This window comes from Bacillus rossius, chromosome 2 (assembly GCF_032445375.1).
Source record: "Bacillus rossius redtenbacheri isolate Brsri chromosome 2, Brsri_v3, whole genome shotgun sequence".
Taxonomy (NCBI): Eukaryota; Metazoa; Arthropoda; class Insecta; order Phasmatodea; family Bacillidae; genus Bacillus; species Bacillus rossius.
This window is the reverse complement of record NC_086331.1, coordinates 108,990,104-109,011,512: the sequence shown is the minus strand read 5'-3', so window position 1 is coordinate 109,011,512 and position 21,409 is coordinate 108,990,104. Positions and strand designations below refer to the sequence as shown.

At 38.5% G+C, this 21,409-nt stretch overlaps 1 protein-coding gene across 1 annotated transcript in view; it reads right to left on the bottom strand.

The window, feature by feature from the left end:
- The window catches only part of LOC134529601 (ceramide kinase), a 49,316-nt gene extending 38,407 nt beyond the window's left edge, over positions 1-10,909 (bottom strand). Inside the window, exons 1-2 of the mRNA XM_063363870.1 lie at positions 10,592-10,909; positions 4,671-4,940 (exon numbers count right to left, since the gene is read on the bottom strand). Coding sequence (XP_063219940.1) covers positions 4,671-4,940; positions 10,592-10,718 — 397 coding nt within the window. The 5' untranslated portion in view covers positions 10,719-10,909. The remainder of the gene's footprint in view (positions 1-4,670; positions 4,941-10,591) is intronic.
- Positions 10,910-21,409: the final 10,500 nt, after the last annotated feature.

Below are 21,409 nucleotides of genomic sequence, written 5' to 3'. Positions count from 1 at the left end.
CAAGTGTATTTATGTAAGAGAGTTTGTGTTACCGTATATATAATTTATTTGCATTATAAATTATAATTTATTATTTAATAAATAATTAAAACTAATAAATTAGAATAAACATTCAGCAAATTTATTGATTTTCATTATTCATTAAAATTTGTCTCTCTTATTTAATAAATTAAATAATTAATATTAAATATATGTTTATATTACTATTGGATACAGAGTATTTATTTAATTAACTTTTTACAATACGTTTCAAAATAGTTCAGTGTCTTAAACCAAAAAGAAGTATAACTTCTAACACGTGTATATAAGTACGCAGCTTCTTTTTTCTTTTTTAATAATTTCACAATTTGCCATTTTCTAGAATAAATAAACATAATGCAGCCTCCTTAGGGCTGGTGTGATTATCTCTCAACTTTCTTTATTCAAAGAGAACCTTGTTTATACTATTTTAAAGTCCGTATGATTAAGCACTAAAACACCATATGGAAAAAAATGCTTTCACAGTCGGGGTAGTGATAATCTGAGCATGACATCTGCCACTCAAATTACTATCACAAAGGCATTTCAATGACTTTTCCAGGATTTTAAGTAAATTCCCTGACATTCTCTGATCAACTCCAACATTCCTGTCTTTTCCCTCATTTTCCTTGACTTTGCTGGATATCAAAGTATGAAGGCTTACTTGCTTACTTGCAAATGTCCTGAATAAGCCTGCAAGGAATCCTTAAAGACATATTTTTCAATGAAACTGTCTAATGTTACTTCATGTACCAGACTAGAATGTATATTTTTGGAATGGACAGGAGATACAGAAGGCAGCTGGCTACAAAATACCAGAGCGACCTGGAATGGTGAAAGCAAGCAAGGGACTGTCACTACTAAACGCCTAGCTCTCTCACTAGCCACACACTACCACTCCCATCATGCATGTGCACTGAGATCTTTACACAAGCTAGCAAGTAGGGGAGTGCCACTACTACATCAAAAAACCTATTTTATCCTGTTGGTTATTTATTTATTTTTATTTGTCATATGCCCACCAACAGTCACAGACTTTTACGGTGAGCAAGACACAGTACAGAGGACAATGTAGTCACTGCCATTACATTATTATTGCTGATCTCTCTAAGGCTTTTGATTGTGTAGATCATAAGTTGTTAATTACAAAATTAGAATCATATGGGGTAAGAGGAGTACCACTTAAAATATTTCAATCATATTTACATAACCGTTATCAAGTTACAGCACTTACTCATAGAAATAACAATGGAAGATTAATAGAATACATTTCGCAAAAAAATCCAGTAACCATTGGTGTACCTCAAGGCTCGATATTGGGGCCAATATTATTTATACTATTTATCAATGACCTTCCACAAACAGTAAGATTACTTAAAGGTGAAGCAACTATGTTTGCTGATGATACAAGTGTAATAATATCAGGAACTGAAAAAACAGATTTTATTAACATAACAAATACAGTGATAAGTGAACTCAATAAATGGTTCCAAAAAAATAAACTTGTCCTCAACATTTCTAAATCCACTATAATGAAATTTTCACGGTCAAAACATTTAATTCTGGAAGACGAAATTAAGCCTATTGGAAACAGAAAATTGGAAATTAAAAATGAAATAAAATTTCTTGGTTTAGTAATTGATAAAAATCTATCCTGGAATGTGCACATAAACACTATTTCTAAAAAATTAAGCACTATGTGTTATGCTATGCAAACCATTAAAAATATTTGTTCGACTCAAGCTGTCCGAGCTCTATATTTCTCAAACGTTCAATCTATCCTTGAGTATGGTATTATTTTTTGGGGAAACTCAAGTAAAGCAATTAAATTATTTCGCCTTCAAAAAAAAATACTAAGAATAATAAAAGGTAAAAATAAAAAGTACCATTGCAAACCTCTCTTCAAGGAGCTAAACTTTCTTACACTCCCCTCCTTGTACATATATCATACCATATTGTTTGTAACTCAACATATAAATTTTAAACAAAATAGTGATATACATGAATATAATACCAGGGGTCAAAATAAGTTACAGATAGTAGGGCATAGAACCAATATATTTGCACAAGGCCCGTACTATTGTGGCATAAAATTAATTAACAAACTTCCAAGACAGATGATAAATACTAGAAATGATAAGAAATTTAAAAAGGAATTAAAAGAGTATTTAACTAATGAAGCGTTCTACTCTGTTAAAGAGTTTTTAGATGGGTGATTCATATTTTTTGAAAAGTGATTATATTAAATGCTCTGCAAATATAGTTATTGTATCTGTTTTGTATATTAAATGCTCTGTAAACATTGACTATTTATGACTTGTATCTGTCTTGTCTTGTATCTATCTATATATGTATATAAGTCCCACTTTTGTTTTTATTTTTTAATATATGTTATATAATTTAATGTATCAAAACTGTATATTAATTGCTACTGTATATGATTTGCTGGTAGCACCATGACAAAATATCCGCTGTACTGAATTTGAGTTCTGTATGTGAGTGTCCTATGTGTTTTGTATTAACAACTCCCCTTCAGGCTGCCTGGAGAAATGGAGGCTTATAAATAAATAAAAAAAAAAAAAATAAATAAATAAATTAGCAGCCAAAACCACATGCTTGCAGGGACCACAACATATACAAACACTAAGTATAATAACAAAAATAATATGAAAAAGAAAACAAAAATCAAGCACATAATCACAATTACAATTAATAATTCCAGCAATGAAGAGAAAAACAAAAAAACACCTGAAAATTAAATATAATATTTACAATACATGAAATAAGTGGATAATAGAAGAAAATAATAACTGATTACTAGGCAACTAATTATGAAAAGAGACTAATATGAATACTGAACTAATGGATTATTACAGACATACTAATGGATTATTACAGACTAAAATTTAACCAATTACAATTTAGTAAAAAAAAAAAAATCAAGAGCTAAGGAAGGAACATAATTATCTTGTTCATTGTAATTGGTAATTAAGCTATACATGATATAATTTTTGTTATCTGATATACATATTAAAGAGTGAAGATGACTATTGAATTGGGGAACTCTAAGCCCTGTATTTTCAAGAAAATAATTACAATAAAGCTTAGAACTATAACAATTACAAACAAAAGGATAATCTAGAACAGCTTGATGTTCAGAAAGTAAAGTTAAAAAAAGGTTGAACATTGTAATTTTGTCTTATACATTTTAGACGTTCGTTTTGAATGTTTTCTATTTTAACACTGTCTTAGTTAATAATATTGTTCTAAATAACTGAACCATATTCAAATAAAAATTAATTTAAAGCTATATAAAGTGAAATAAATGGAGTCAACATTGGTAGCGTAATATGAGATGTATTTTATAAGATATAGGGTTCTAAGTGAAATGGAAATTAGAGAGTCAACATGAAGATGAAAACAAAATTTAGCATCTAATATTATACCAAAATCTGTAATGAAAGACATCTTGGACATTTGAACATTATCTAATTTATAATTAAACACAACAGGATGGAGCTTTCTTGTAAAAGTTATAATGGAGGTTTTATATTTGTTTAGACTTACCAAGTTATGATTACACCATCTAGCTATTTCAATAATGTCGGATTGTAACACGTAAAAATCATATAAAGATGTAATTTTCCTAAATGTTTTCAAATCATCAGCAAATAGAAGACCAGGGGAATGTTTAAGTACCTGTATTCTATCATTAAGGAATACATTAAATACGAGAAAGGGCAATCTACCACTTTGGGGTACCCCAGAATAAGCCATGTGCAAAGTTAAATTGCAGTTGTTAAGAGATATAAATAAATATATCTGTTTTTGAGGTAACTAAAGAACCATTGTATGAATGAATTAAAAAGACCAAAATTAGGTGGCTTTTGAAGTAATAATGAATGGTTAACAGTGTCAAAAGCTTTGACGAGACCAAAATAACAGCCATCAACCTGACCCCTATTGGTTACTTACGTATAGATTGGATTAATAAAAGAAAGTAAATTTGTTGTTGTCATTGCGATTCTAAAATGACGATGATTAAGGATAGCCTATTTTGTAAATGAAAATTTAGGAATTTGTGTCAAGTCCATGTCTTCACAACCAAAGATCCTGAGGTAACAGAGTTTGGGCTTCCTGGAATACCAAGCTTCAAACAGTGTCTTTCCTTCAATGGCCTTTGTCGGGCTCTTGTTCACTTTTTTAAGGTCCGCAGAGTGATAGAAATTGAGAGAAAACTTGTAGCCATTCTAGATTACAACACAGTTAGCTACCTAGCCAGAAAACAGCCAGGTACTTGCAATACTGCATGGGCTATGATGTATGAAGCAGACTATCTGTTGGCATCCTTCATGCTTACAAGAGAACAAGCAAGCAAATAGAGTATCGCCAAACTGAAATTCATGGAATTCTAAGTCAAATATAATTTTTAAAAATATGTTTTCAAAAACACTGAAAATGTTTCAACAGACTCAGCTTTGTTAACTAACTACTTAATTATGCAACAAATATAACTAAAAAATTCTTTACCATGCTTGCATTAATATTTTCAAGACAAAAGAAGTTTCCTTTACATCTGCTCAACTCCAAATCCAAACCAAAGCTGTATGTGTCAACCACTGATTCCATGCAAATCATGATGAAAAACTTACCGTTAAGGTAGTTCCGCATGGTTTTCACCCACGATGCAATCTGCCTTGTGTCTGTGTGATTAAGTATAACATTTTGACAGCGCCAAGTGTTTTTAGTGCCTTTAGCAGCATAGTGAATAATGAGACTGGTGTGATGTGAAGGCTGAGTGGGTACATCTGTATCATTTTTATTTCCTTCCTGCTGTTCCACCACAGGACAACACACAGACTTGTCAGCATTATGCACGTAGTCTACAGCCAAGACATCTTTCATCAACAGCGTCTGTTGACCTGCAAACAATACATATGTTAAGATTTCTCTTCTAGAATAGAATAGCCTATGAGTAAAGTAAATTATTATGTAATACAAACATACCAAAAAATCTGTCATCAATATCAGAGTACCAATGTTTAGCTTAGTGTTCATTACTATTGTTACCTTATTTCCTTAAAGTCAATATACACGTGTTATATTTTTAGACTCAGTTAATTCCTTAGTCTCTCATACAGAGCCTTGATTTTAAAATTGATTCACTGTGTGTTAACTGAAATCGGTCCCACCTGGCTCATTTCAGAAACCACTGACAGAATCATTCCATATGTATTTTTAAATCTCATACCCATGGTCAAACAAATACCTATTTAAAAAAATTACAGTTTACCAAAATTTCTTAAAACCAAAATTCAATTTCCTATACAGTTTCATTGCCACTTCTCCAATACTGTATAGACATTCACAGCATTTTCAATATCTCTAAGCCTACTAACATAAGGATTAGGTCTGGGCAGGAGGAAAAGCAATCTTTTCCTCAGCAAAAGAGATGCACTTTATAAAAAGTCAATTTTCAATTACATGTATAGCTATAATTCAAGTAATCTCGCTTACCCAACATAAACGGGCCGACAGAATGTTGGATAAGTGAAAATGTCAGATAATAAGGTTTTAACAAAAAACCTATTCAAACATCAAACTATGTTATAATTATATACATTACAAACCTAACAATCATGTTTTACAAAAAAAAAAAAAAAAAAAAAAAAATTAACTGTAAAAAATGAACTTATAGAAACAGAATTGTCTGCAGTTAAAAACAACACTTAAAAAGTTGAATCCTGTGATAACAAAAATAAAATTTTGCTTTTCTAGTTGCTGAATGATGCTGTTTTGGTTTTTGCAGAGGGGCGTCTGATAACACAGATTATTGAATAAACAAAGGTTGGATAAACACAACACTATTGTACTTATAAATGTTGTAACCAACAAAACTGCCAAAAAATTTCAACTCTCCATTTTTAAATGTATTGTTTTAGGTGATGAGTTTTTGCTGGTTGAGTGCTGGTAAGTTGGCAATGAGTACAAAAAATAGTGCCCAAGATCAAAATTTTTTACTAAAGATATGTGTTTGGAAAGTAGTAGGTGTACAGTTTCCTTAGGTGGCAGATTGAGATATGGTGTCCTTGGCTGCCGCAGATTTGTGGTGTTCAATAATAACCTAATGTTAAGCACAGTCTTCTGGGCTTTAGCCACATCTGAATGTTGCTTATCACCAAAGTTTCTGCTAAATAAAAAGTCCAAAAATGTTAATAAATCAGCACTGCCCAGACCAAAACAATGAAATTTACTTTAACTCACTAAATTGTTATTTAATTTTGAGCCATAGCTCGACTGCGACCATACAATACCGCGACCATTCAATACCGCGACCACACAACTAATGACCAACCTAACTACCTTCATCCACAAAGGAGGGAAGTGGTCACATGTCCCTGACAACCAATCACATACAAGCTTAAGACACAATTTCCAAAATCAGCCAATCAAAACACAAGTTACAAGAAATGAAAAAATTCTCAATACCGTACATATAACTAGGGGCTTTTTCTTCTCTGTCTCTTTCCAATATGATGATATATTTGTCCTCGAGTTCCCATGCTGAGCGGAACTACAGTTTCTGTCTCTCTCTTTCTCACTCTAACACTGATGTAATTTACAGTCACATTGTATCATCATGCTGTCAGACAAAGGATAATAGCAAAACAAGTAAAGAAAAATATATGACTACACATGAAAACTTAAACCAGTCCAACAGGTATAAATGACTTTTGATGGTTTTAAAAGTTTAAATTAAGTAAATTAATAGACATTCTTAAAAACATGAACTAATGAGAAATAAGAACTAACATAAGACTACCTCTGAAACATATAGGGCCTAATCATTCATTAATTAATTGAAACAGTAAATCTAACCAAGTCTGAAAATGACCAAAAAACGTAATGAAATTTTCATGTCAATGTTCTACATGTTGAGAGGGCAGGACCTACAATGCTAGAATGAGTTAAAAGCTAAGCAATGTTGTTCAGCATCCTTAATTTGTGTGCTTCATGGAAATTTATACCACTTTTGAAACGTCACCTTTTTTATTGTAATAGAATTGCATATCCAATAGGGAGTGGGTTAATTGTGGTATTGAGCAACTTTTCTTTAAAAGAAAAAGTAGAATCTAATTTTTTTTTAAAAAATGCAATAATATTCTATCAATAATTTGTTTTTTCTTTGTGGCCGTTGTGATAGTATTTGTTGGTTTTTACCAGGAAGTTTCTATATTGGGTAATTTGCTAAATCATTCTAAGTTGGTATTGCTAGTCCACTGGTTGGTGAATTGATTGCAGAATTTAAAAATGCTTTGATGGATTTATGATAAGGAAATCATTTGGTTTGTAAATGCACAATGGTGAGTTGTTTGTTGAGTGGTTTGTGGTGTTTTGTTAAAACTAAGTGTTAATAGAAAAATTTTTAAGTCATTATTATTAAAACCCTAAAAACCCTACCTCAGTGTTTGATTATGAATATGTTAATTAATATACCCTATGTATACACACATATCAAGAAAAATTTATATTTGTTTGATTTTTTTCATACAGATTTGTAGTTAATATTTATACACTTTCATGAAATTAAGCACTCTTGACCTACCACACAAGAGGACTGTCTCTGCATATAATATTTCTAAAAACCACCCCACTACACCTTTACCACCCCTTAAAAGTGGAATTTTGATACTTGTAGGTGAAATTTGCAAAACTTGACGTTCAAAATAAGAGGAATATTTGTCTATATCTGGTTTAGAAAAAAAAGAGAAAGATCAGCGTATGCACGAGATTTTGAAAAAAAAATCACCCCTTAAAGCTTAATTTTAGTAACTCTTGAAGAAATTTTGCACACTTGACCAAAATTACTGTCTAAAACTAGTTTTGAAAGAAAAAAAAATGTTACCATTTTTCATTTACCAATAGTTTGAATTTCTGAAATAAAACATTACATTTTTCTATTTGAATTACTCTCTCTAAAAAAAAGTCTCTTTACACTGCATTAAGCCTGGGCAATGCAGGATACTTCAGTTATAGGTATATATAGCTACATATAATTTTTGCTATATCTATTATGCAGTAAACTATTTTTTCTGTTATAAAATTTATGCAAATTAGGTATGCAAACAAGTTTTGATAATTTTTTTAACTATTAATTTTAAAATTGTTTATTACATTATTATATTATATCGAAAAGAAGCATGCATATATGTACATGCACAATTTTTTTCTACTTTTAACTTACTTTTCAGTTTATTTTTCCTTAAGAACTATTATTTCATTGTGTGGACTGTTATCATGTAAGTAAATCTAAACAATTTTCCATCTATATTTTCTTATTTTAAAAGCCATAAACATATCAATATCCTGGTCGTAATAGCCCTCCACACAATAAGGCTTCTACGAATTATGTGGAAATTATATGAGCCTTTACTGAATAATTAAATCCATTAAAAACCATAAAAAAATTATTTACAATAATTTTCACTTAAGTCAACTCTACAATTACCTATGAAAAAAATATTTTAATATTTTAATGAAGCTTTTACATATTATTAATTCAGCTGACCTAACCTAAACATTTTATTTGTTATTATTCGCAATGTAACTTTGCAAGATCCTGCCCTCCACAGCTTTGTTCAGGTGGATCAGCTTATTATATAGCTTCAATGTCATAAAGACCTAGCTTTTTATACTTTAGTTTAATATTAATAATTTTCTTGTAATTTATTTTGATATCTAACCATTTTATTTAGAAAACCCTCTTGACTGTAATTTTACTGGCTTCCGCTTGGCTGGCTACGTTATTATGTATGTCAGTGTGAATTCAAATGTTTTGTTTCATTTAAATATTATTTGTGTGATTATAACTTTTATGTATATGTATCATAGTGGGTTTGGAACAGTAAGTATTGTGTTGAGAGAAAGAAAGAAAGCAGTGCTGCAACACAGCGGCGCTGAAATGATAAGACAATTTATCGCATCCTGGGTAAGAGAGTCAGACGTTCGCCAGAACCGTGGGAAGACTACCTGACTGGGGAATCCCAAAATTATATCTTAGGTTAGAAAGAGACAGATGAGTAAGCGAATCACGAGAAGCCCTCTGAGAAGGAAATCAGTGAATGCTAACTATAAGAATAATGTGTGTAGCAAATAAGAAAGCAGCATTTTGGGGAAGTTCCCAGCTAAGTGAATTTTTCTGTAAGCTTTATAATGTGTTCCGTTTCGTCAATCGTCATGCGAGGGTCAGGCCATGAGGTCACAAAGTTCGGTGGCCCAAGAAATGTATTTTTTGTTGTGAGAGGAATAAATTTCAAAAGTAATAAACTTTATTGTTAATGTCCAATGGGTAACAGCCTTCAAATAATTGTGATGGTAAACAGGATTTCATACCTAACTACCCGATACTGTCAACGAGACAAGTTTTTTTCTGTGTTTATGTGTATGTGCAAGGAGCAGTTGTCGTCTTAGCTCGGCACAATTGTGAGTTGTTACAGCCTTATTTCCCTGAAGCAGCTGTTTTCAAAAATTACCAGTAATTGTCTTGTTTAGGTGACCACTCTGAAAATAAGGTAAACACCCAAAAATGGATTTATTCAGTTCCTTATTTTATTTCTAATTATAATATTGAAGTGCACTCAGATATTTTCAAGAATTTCACACGTAATTAACATTTTTAAGTTCACCTGTGTGGTGACTCAGCCTGTTCGAGTCCAGGTAAATGTTTGATAGTATTTTCAGGTTACAGGATGGTGTAAAATTATTGTAAATATTACTTGTAATGTAAATATAGTGACGTAAATTTGTTTTGTACTTTTATAGCTTAGCCAAGACTGATTTCATTTAGGGATATCCCTGATCCTGTTGTCACCACCCTAATGTTTACTGATACTAGCTGCAACATGATCCAGAGATCCTTAGGAAAACAGCATAGCCAAGGCTGTTTTCTAAAAAGACAGGGATGTTTAATGTAAGTACGTTATGGCCGGAGCCAAGACTGTCTTCCAACCTAAATATTAGGGTGGTAAACCAATTAGGGCTGAAAATTGTCTTGACCCTGGCCATAACATAATATACATTAAACATCCCTGTCTTTTAGAAAACAGTCTTGGATATGCTGTATTCCTAAGAATCTCTGGAAAACCACAGGATCAAGATTTAATAAAAGAGTCTATTACGCATGTGGCTGAAATAGTAGTAGGTATGCAACATTTACCAGTATTCAGCCATGGCAACAACCGCAATACCGCACAGGTGAAAATAAAATAGTTAATTGCATGTGAAGATGTTGAAAACATCTGTATGCACCTCAATAAAATAATAAATAAAATAGGCAAAAAAATAAATCCTTTTTAGGTGTTTTCCTTGTTTTAGAGACGGTTACCAAACTACCCAACAGCGACCTTTAAAAAATAAATAACAAACAAAATACATACGTATAAGTAGTAGTAATTACGATAAATGCTACTATCACACAAATAAAATAATAATAATGTAACAATCTGCAAATACATGCATAAATAAATAAGATTAATGATGATTTTTCCATCACAGTTAATTTTTAATTACTTACTGTATGGTGATCCGTCGGTTTCCCAAGTCAATATACCGCGATGAAAATATACTCTGCATTTCTTTCTTTTAATAATAAATGTATTAAGGAGAACAGGGTTATGCTGCGAGGAGTCACCGCCGCTCATCTTTCATTACATTCTAAATAAGTAACCCGACAATACAGCCAAGGACAGTATAAAAAAAGTACTAACGACTTCCTCTCAACCTTGACTTTTTTTAGTGTTTGACAACAATTATGTTGTTTATTAAATTTTTTATTTATCACGTTGTCGTGACAAGTCAATTGCGATAGACTACACAGAAATAAAACAAACTTAAAAATAGTTAAGGATATGTTTTTTGCGTTGCACCTGATAAACACAGAGAAATTAAAAGGAAATACAAAGAACGCTATCTTGGTATCTACAGTGTTGACATTAAAATATTTGTGGTTTTATTTTCAAACTTTAAATATGTGAAGCATATTGTATAATTTAATTGAATGCTATAAAATCTATTAAAGAAAATATTTTGCAGATCATAAATATAAGTTGTCATTAAATAGACAACATACAGAAAACCTCTTCCACCAATTTTTTTTTATGATTTCTTACTTTTAAAATAGACATGTCATAACTACAATGGGCAATTTCTGGTGTTATAAGTTAACAATTACAATTATTAGAAAAAATAATTTCTCTGTGAGATTTTTTATTTATATTTTGAAAAATTTGACATTATGTATACTGCCTTACCTGGGTGGGAGACAGGGCGAAAATCCGATGTTGTTGGTAGGTCAGAAGCCAACAAGAAAATCAAAGGTAGTTCTGCAAGCTAGTTCATAGGTCTCTCTCTATCGGTTCGTGACATGGCCATGTAGCAAGTGAGGCAATAGGTGTCGTCATAGGCAAAGGACCACAGGGAGTAACTCCCTAATACTATGAAATGAGAGCCAGAGCACTCGGGCGAACTAGTTTATTTAATGCAGCTATTGTTACATAATATCCATATGTCTGTAACCTGTACACAGTACGAAAGTCAGATACTTTCACTACACAAGATGTAGAATGGAAGGCAACTGGGCCACTGTGGGATCTCATGTGTTAAATGCTTTGTGACTGGTCAATTTATAGACTGCCATCACCCGACATCTGTGAAAGGTCCGGGGGGTACCTTACGGGCGCTACGGGCGTCGCAATGCTGTTGTCTGGAGGGGCGCCAGGCTAGCGGGCTGCTAGGCCGTTGATGTTGGTTCGTGGGTACTATGCCCCCGCGTGCCCCGCCAGGTACACGGCTTGAATATAACCTGAATGGTTCTCCTTTGGCTGTGAAGGCCGCTCGGCCGTGTGGAGGACGGGAGGCTACGGAAAATGATCGTATACGAGTTGGTGAGAATAACCTTTAATTTAGTCCCGCTACAAAAACTCTAACCAACAATTGGCGACGTCTAGCGGTTACACAATTAACAAAAAAACACAACACTACGCGACACTAAAATGGTTACCTCGGCAGTCTCGCGGGACGTGGGTCGATGCTCGCTGGGGACGGCCAGCGCCGAAAATTAATAAGTGCAGGGGGGGAGGGGGCTCGATGTGCGGGCTCCTAAGTTCGGCGAAACACTTACGTGAGTGGTACGATACGGAGCGCGGTATCACAATGAAGACGGTAGGGATAGGCCCGGTTCCGCAAAATACGCGCCGAGTCGACGAGGGCAGCGGTGAATTAATAAAAGGATTTAAATTTGAAGATATAGTGCAGAATAAAAATAATCAATGAAACTAACTTGAATGCAGCCCACGGACACAAGTCTGTTCCCGGCGTGGAGTGGTTGGAGACTGCCGAACATGGCCACCTCGCAAGGAAGAGAAACTTTCTCTTCTTTGTGAGTCGGCACCAAAAACTTATGATAATTTAATTTGTTATATGATGAGTAAAAAACATACTCCAGGTGCTTGATTAAAACTTTGCACCTGGTAAATAGTTGCTTAAGGCTTAACAGTTGTTTAAATTGATTTATTAATTTAAAAAGCAGCAACATGTTGACGACTGTAAATTTAACTACAAATTGTCTGAATGAGCACTTTTTGGGTTTGAATTCCCTTAGTTTGGCTAGACCACTATCATAAGCCAATTAATCAAGGCCAGTAGCCGCTGTGGCTAGTAATGAAGATTTTTTTCCGTTCTGTTCGTGCCGCGCACGCACAGAGTCTCAACGACGCACTTGCTCACTGCTTGTGATTAATTAATTTCGTCCTAGTGCCTCGTTTGGGAATTGTTTTCCGTAGTCGAGCCCCCGGGGTTTCGTGCCCTGATGTTTAATTCAGTTAATTGAAGTCACGCCCGGGGCACTCGCTTGACTCAATCCGGCTGAGCAAGGGGCGCGCTCTGAAAACGAGATACGGTACTGGCGGTGCGGAGCACGGGCTTAACGGCCATGGTCGGTACGACGTCAAGACCATTGAGGCAATCCGAACAAATTAATCTGACATATTAATCGTGTGTAACATTTTACACTAAGTACTTAAATGTGCAGTGAATAAAATACATTGATGCACTTTAGTAAGGCTGACATGGCTCCTCTATTGTTATGGTCTATTCGGTGATAACTATGAGTTTGTTGACCACCAGCCGATGTATTTGGTGAATAAACTGTGTATCGGCCCACAGTTGGTAGAGCATAAGGTCTCAGGGTGAAAGAGGTTCAGCCCAACGGCTGGAAAGAGTACAATTACCAAATTTTACAATGGGCTTGACGCCGCCGTCAGTGCTCCCTCTGAGAGCACAGGCCGTTATGTGTCCTCAACACCTGATCAGTGCCGTGACTCGAACACACCCGTGCGTGCAACATAGTGCAGTGCCCCGAACGGCTTGACGTCAGTCACGGCCTCCTACGTGTGCAAAGCGCCCGGCCAGGTGTGGCACTGCGCAACTAAATAATCTGTTCATTCATTCGATAAAACAAGCAAAAACTAATACTTGTAAAATAACTAATAATTAATTTTAATTAAATAATCTTTTTGTAAACTAATATCGTTCACAAAACTGGCCGAAATCATCTTCCCGCGCTCCGCAGTTTCCCGCGGAATTTTCCCCCTCCCTGGCTCCGGTGGCCAGGGAGGTTAGTCAGTAGTCATCCAGCACTCGCCAGGGCCTGCAGCCCTGCGCACGGAGAGCATTCATCTTTCGCGCCAACCTCACCATTCACAGCAATAGGTAATTATAGTCAAACCGTTTCAACAGCTCCCCGGTCGGCCCTAACCGGCCGTGCGATATTTCGTGCGGTCTTTCAATATAATGTGTGACTCACTACCGGGTCTTTCTTGTGCTACGTAAATTAATTGGGTGACCCTCCGTGGCGCCTACGCCTCACGCTACCGAAACTCCCCACGGGGAAAACGCGAGCCTAAGTTTACGGACGATTCATCAACTGGGACGTACAACGGTCACGGACGCGATATCCCGCCGGATTCCACCGTGCCCGTACCCAGCATAACGTCGCCCTCGCCACCACGCGGAGTAGCCGCCATTTTGTGACCACCTGAGTGGGACACTTGAACTTGACCCGAACCCGGGACTAGCCCTAGTGATTAGTGTATTGTTTTGTATTGAGTAACTTTGTACGACCAGTCGTAAACATATTTCACGTTACGTCCCGCACGAACTCTCACGTGTGCAGAAACAGGCTTGCCGCTCACCCGAGCATTCATCTCGCAACTCGCCGGGTAATCACCCCTCTTAACGTACTAGCCGCCGGACTACCGAGTGACCGTAACGAGTACTGCCAATTGAGGGTGGTGTAGGCTGAGTGGAGGTCGACGATGATGCGGCCAGTCGCGTGAGAGTGCCATATGTGACGTAGCGAAGTTTAACGTGTGCGACGTAATAAATCAGTTAAAATTACGTGTGTGTTTTTTTCTAATACGGCGTCCTGGGAGGCCATAACAGCAGGGGGAGCCCTTTGCCGACGCGTCCCTGCCTGCAGCCACGAGGCCAGGAACCCCGCCCTTGAGATCAAAATTCAGCAAAACCTATTAATTTAGCGTAATTTCAAAACAGGCAGCGGGGACGGTGTCAGGCTTAACCCTGGTTGTTGGGACTCCAGGGCACTTTTCTATTAATAATAACACTGCATGAAAACTGATATAATTATAACAGATGCACCCTACCTCGTGCCTCATTGCTGTCCATTACACCTAAAAACAAATGAGTAAACCAGAAGAACACACAAACACACATGCGGCCGAGAGGGTGCAGAACGATCTAGTTGGCTGAGGGCCAGTTAACTGAGAAACAATGAATGATAATTTAAGTCTGATAAAGCAGATAGTCATTAATGGGTGCAAAGCTTCTAATATTGACGTTGTCCGGCCGAAGGCCACCCTAAAGCCCGACCTGCAACCATCAGTATCCGACCCCGCTAACGGTACGCACCCCTAGCCATGGCCCACCCGAGTCAGACGAGCGCTGCGGAACTTAGATATTATCAACGCCCTTAACTTAATCGGCAAGACAAACCGAGTCACGTAAACGGTAAATTCACTACACTTTAAAGAATACGCCACTTTGAATTAACAACACCGTGCAACACAAGTGCGATGTAGGAGTGCCCGGGCCACTCACTTGTAGTTTTTTACTAAAACAGCTGTGAGTGCTCCCCTTGCGGCCTTCAGCCTGATTTCAATAGTGTAATATGTGACATAACTAACACAGCCCCAAATTAGCATTTATCATTCGCCACTGGAGCAGTTATCAAGCAACGAACAGTATTCAGTGTGACTCTGATAATTCAAACTTATTTTATACAAACTTATTACATGTCATTTCTAAAACATTGACGTCGTACCGACCATGGCCGTTAAGCCCGTGCTCCACACCGCCAGTACCGTATCCCGTTTTCGGAGCGCGCCCCTTTGCCCAGTCGGAATGAGTCAGGCGAGCGCCTCGGGGATGACCCCAATAGACGTAATGAAACTTAAAGGTACGGAACCCCGGAGGCTCGAACCCATAATTCAACTAAGCGAAAAGCCATTAGTACGAAATTACTAATTACCCGACATGTAATAAGTGCGTCGTAGCCACTCCGGGCGAGTACACCACGTACGGAGCAGACAACAAACCTCATTAACAGTCACTGCGGCCACTGGCCTTAATTAAAATGCCCGTGACTATGATCAAGTCAGACTAGGACAAAACCCTCTAAAACAATTCGCAGTGGGACAATATGTTAGTAAATTTACAGTCGCCAACTTGATGTCACAATTTGAATAATTAAATACATAAAAACCATTGTTAAGCCTTAAGCACCCAATTACCAGGTGCTACATTTTAATCAAGCACCTGGAGCATGTTTTTTACTCATCATGTAACCAATTAAATTATTATAAGTTTTTGGTGCCGACTCACAAAGAAGAGAATGTTTCTCTTCCTTGCGAGGCGGCCATGTTCGGCAGTCTCTAACCACTCCTCGCCGGGAACAGACGTGTGTCCGTGGGCAGCATTCAAGTTTGTTTCATTGATTATTTTTATTCTGTACTACATCTTCAAATTTAAAACCTTTTGTTAATTCATCGCTGCCCACGTCGACTCGGCACGTATTTTGCGGAACCGGGCCTATCCCGACCGTTTTCATCGTGATACCGCGCTGCGTACCGTAATACTCACGTAAGTGTTTCGCCGAACTTAGGAGCCCGCACATCGAGCCACCCCCCCCCCCCCTCCCAGCTCCCGTTAACTTTCGGCGCTGGCCGTTTCCAGCGAGCATCGACCCACGTCCTGCGAGACTGCCGCGGTAACCATTTCAGTGTCACGTAGTGTTGTGTTTTTTTCTTGTTAATTGTGTAACTGCTAGACGTCGCCATGTGTTGGTGAGAATTTTTGTAGCGGGACTGAACCGTGGAGCGGACTTGTAGAGCGTACCGTGTACCCACATGGAACCCCGGTGAAACTCCCAAATTAAATGTATTCTCACCAACTCGTATACAATCATTTTCCGTAATCTCCCATCCTACACACGGCCGAGCGGCCTTCACAACCAAAGGAGAAAGAACCATTCGGGTTACATTCAAGCCATGTACCTGGTGGGGCACGCGGGGGCAGAGTACTCACGACCCAACATCAATGGGCTAGCAGCCCGCTAGCCTGGCGCCCCTCCGGACAACAAGAGCATCGCGACGCTTGTAGCGCCCGTCAGGTACCCCCCGGACCTTTCACAGAGGTCGGGTGACGGCAAAATATATACATATTAAGTAAATCATTAAGTTGTATTGTGTGAATTTAGAGCCACTTACATTTTGTTATTAATATAATTTTTTACGAATAACGGAACTTTAGAAACTCTGGCGTGACAGGGAGCTCACCCCTCGACTCATGCCAGGGCCAGACGCCAGTACAGCGCGACTCGCGGACCGGGACGGACGCACGTCCCACGGGGAGCCATCATCTTGACGCTATCCCCGCTGCCTGTTTATGTTTTATAATTAAATATGAATGCCTGAAAAGAGCTCAGGGTTTTTTAACGGGGGTTCGGCCTCGTGGCTGTAGGCAGGAGTGCGTCTCGGAGTTTGAAAATTACGTTCAGAAATTACCTGGGCTGTTTAGGCCACCCAGGACGCCTTGTAAATGATTAATAAACAGATTACAAAAACACTGCACTTTATTCAACGTTGATACACTGATTGGTCCTGTTACTGGCCGCGTCCGTTGTCGAACCGCTGTGACACACGTATAAACGCGGGCGAACAATACGCGCGACCAGGGTAGATTGCAAAGTGAAATCAACGGGTTGAATCGGTGGCTACGTGTCCCTGAGTAAGATTCAGTATTCAGTCACGGAATTATAGTTGCAACAAATTATGTAGAAAAGTAAACGAATAGCGGAAACCCTGTGATTAGGGCGGTTTGCAGTCTAGCCTGCGACGAAAACTAAAGTCTCGAAAAGTTATGCAATCACGTCAATGAGCGACGTACGCGTAAAGTCTCAATGAGTGGCAAGATAGTCACTTAAACACATGTTACCAATTACACTAAAATATGAAGAAAGTGATAATACGAAAGTTATTCAGTATTTCACAAGATTCTCGACGATAACAATTAATTGGCTACTGAAGCCGAAAACTGCATGCCAATATTACGCTGTCCTTAAGCTGGACATGGCCTTACGTATTAAGTTAAAGATCCCTGTAGGGAATAAATTATTAAGTTAAGAATCGCACGAAGTATCGTGCGACTGAAGTGGGGTCGGCGCCGAGCTGATTGAAAGGTTTGTAGAAACTTACACTATTGCTGAAATGTTGAAGAGAAACTAGAAGTGCTGGCCCGACGTTCGCGGAGCGTCCGACCCCTGAGAGCCCCCGACGAAGACTGAGCGCGAGACCGCCCGGCAGCCTCGCGCCTAAACCCGTGGAACGCGGGAAAACCGACCCGACCAGTTTTGGACTTAGAAACAAATCATACAACATATGCTTATAAGACAATTAGACATAATTTCCCTTACATGAACCCTTCTTCTAAATTGTTATTAATTTGGTAGTTTTAATTAACAAAATAATCAAGTGTTTAGTTAGGCGCATTGCCACACCCGGCCGGGCGCTGTCGTCGTCGCGGCGTTCGTTGCGGTGCACTTTCTTACACTTTGTGAAGATCACGCTCGGGCGTGTTCGCCGCACTTCGGAGCCAGTGTTGTTGTGGCATAACGACCTTTGCGGACCAGAGGGAGCACCGGCGGTTGGCGTCAATCTCTTTGTCTTCACTGAACTTCCTTCTGGTAACTATAGTCCAACGTCGAAACCTTTTTTAACTACTCCCTGTGTGCGCCCGGTCCTTTTTCCGGTGTAGGGCCTATCCCAGCCGCGTAAATATCACACTCCCCGCACAACATATTGCGCGGGGCAGTGCAGCATACGGTGACTCAAATCAAACTCTCTCCCTCTACCTCGACTGGCATGAGGACGTAATTTTAGTGATGGCGCGTCAGAGCGCCTAGTGTTTAATTGACAGTGTACTTTATGTAGGGAAATCGTGTGACTGTAATTGCAGTGTAATTTGCCAGCGTAATTAAACGTCCACTCCGCACACTCCGTGCATGGCGTGTAAACGACAGTGCAAAACCGTGTACGTTATTTTTGAACCTCACCAACCCAGTTAGGGATCAGCATCCTATGCTGTGTAGGGCCAGTGGGGCAACAGGCATTAGGGATCCCTAACATCACACCACCACCGCCGTTTCTAGTGGACCACGCAGGGGCCTTCGGACCTCACGACCCTCCATCGTGGCTAACCACCGCGTTAGCCTGGCGCCCTCCCGGACACGTTTCCCCGCAAGAAAACAGCTTTCCCACTAGGAACACCGCCGAGTCTCGAACACGAGAACCCGGGCGACGGCAATGTGATCTGTTTAAACCCCATTCATGCTGATCTTGGAGTGTCCGCATGTGCGAGCCAATCGCTGCAATGGCCAAGGACCAACTGCGTGTGCCAAAGTGCCAACCTTCCCATTGTGCACGCAACAAGCAAAATACACAAAACCAAGAAGCATGAACATTTATATAATATTATGGTGCGACTCTTATACGTGCCAACTAAAATTATAGAAACCTAATCATTATTAACTTGAAACTAATACACATATATAAACACGAGTCTGAACAGAAAACATTCGCTGCATCTCTATACCTACACTACCTATACTACATATGTTTGATTCGAGTAGCGACATTCCATAATTGTCTCGAATGTAAGGAGGGCAATGCTGTTACACATCAAGGGGTGCGTCTTGATATTGACTAATAAAGCATGCATTATCGGCAGGAAAGTTGATCAATGATATGCAAGTGACAAAGGTGCAGGTTTCGACAATCCACCTTAATTATTTATAATGGAGAGGTGTGTTGTGGCCCCTTGCAGATTAAGCTGAGAAAGAGTCTATTGACCAAGTCCTTTACAATAAAACCTGGGAATCCCTCTTGTCCCAACAGAAATTACATACCACCTAGTACTTGATCAAATGTAAAAATACTGCACATTAGGAATTAATAATGTGATCCATTAATGAAATAGGTCACATGGGCCGCGGAGCTAAGAACGACGATGTTTAAACTTACTATGGATGTAACTGGATGTTGTTTGCAACAGGTCAAAGACCCTACATTGCGAAAAATGCACCCTGGCCTGGTTTAAGCTGAGTTGGAACTACTTTCCCCTGGCGGGAGGGATTTATGCATACATCTTAACATCTGTGAGTTTCATTACATAAATTAAGGAGTCCTGAATGGTCATAATAGTCCCAGCAGCTTTAACATAGTTGCACCATTGCCTCCAGCCCATGTGGCCGATGCCGAACTTTGATGACTCTCGTGCTCCACATCTTAATCGCCCAGTGAGGCAGTGTGGCCCACATAAAATAATATTTCATACATTATGTATCAATTTCATCTAAATTTAAACACATTATAAAGACATTTTCATATTTTTATTACAGCTAGTTATACAGTTTATTATAACATGAATAAACTTGACGTCGGCCCAAAGACCTCCTTAAATCTTACAGTCCTATATGTCACGCCAATGCCTTCTCCTGCCGAGAGGTGCTTCGTGGAAGTGTTTCTACTCGCCGAGGGTGCAGTGTAGACTTGTGTTTTCTTTTGCAGTTACTTATTTTGTATTGTATTTCATTTTATATTTTATTTGTTTTTATAGATCATATTAATTTTTATTTATTTTATTTGTATTATTCACCGGGCGCCTAGCCGTGGTTCTCTGCCTGTGGCTAATCCGCGCATTCCGTGGGCTCATGGAGAAGGGGAGTCGTGGTCGCGGCACGTGGGGCAGGCAGTCGCGCTTGGGAGACACAGGGAGGTGTACGCGGGAGACGACGCTCCACAGCTCGGGTGAGGCTGGCGTCGGCAACACAGCATACAGTACGGGTGGGACGCCCCTTGCAATGTGCGGGGAAACTAAAGCGTGCGGAACCGGGCATCGCCCTTATCGAGATTACCACAGGCGGGACCGCGGTAGCCCCATGTAAAGGGTATGTTTTATCGTACATAAAACCCGGAAACTTCATGCGGTATTTTATTTCCTGAAGTCATCATGGGCAGGCTAGATCTCTTATGCCATGAGGCACGAACCCTAATCTACCGCCCCTGAGCAGCCGGAGACGCGCCACTAATAACAGGGACTAGCCATGGCCATGCCAAACTTACCTTAAAATTACTTTTGATGTAATTTAAAACAATTTGTATGTAAAAATTAAAAATTTGTTAAATTATTGACGTCGTCCGGCCGACGGCCACCCCAAAGCCCGACCTGCAACTGCCAGTATCCAACCCTGCTAACGGAATGCACCCCTAGCATTGGCCCACCTGAGTCAGGCAAGCCCCTGATGACAAGGTAGAATCAAGGGTCATGTCTTAATTAATATCAGCCACCTCGACCCCAGTTCATTAGAAATCAGACACAATTTAATAGTAATGCCACTTTTTATTAAAAACCCCGCCCAAGGAAAGTGCGACGCAGGAGTGCCCGGTTCACTCACGAGTGAAATTACATTAATACATTTGTGAGTATCTCCCTTGCGGCCTTCAGTTTAAATTAATTAGAGTATTGTGTAACGTAAATATGACCTCCCCATTTTTTGTGTGTAACTTGTCACTGGAGCAGTCAACAAGTGACGAACAGTCTCTGGTGTGACTCTTATTATTTAAACTTAATTTATGTAAAATTGTTAAACTTATTTCTTAGAGGGTATCTGCCAATTATATTAATCATTAATAATTAATGTACGAATTTAGAGACACTCTCAGACTCTTGTGATTGAAATAATTTCCGAATAACGGAACTT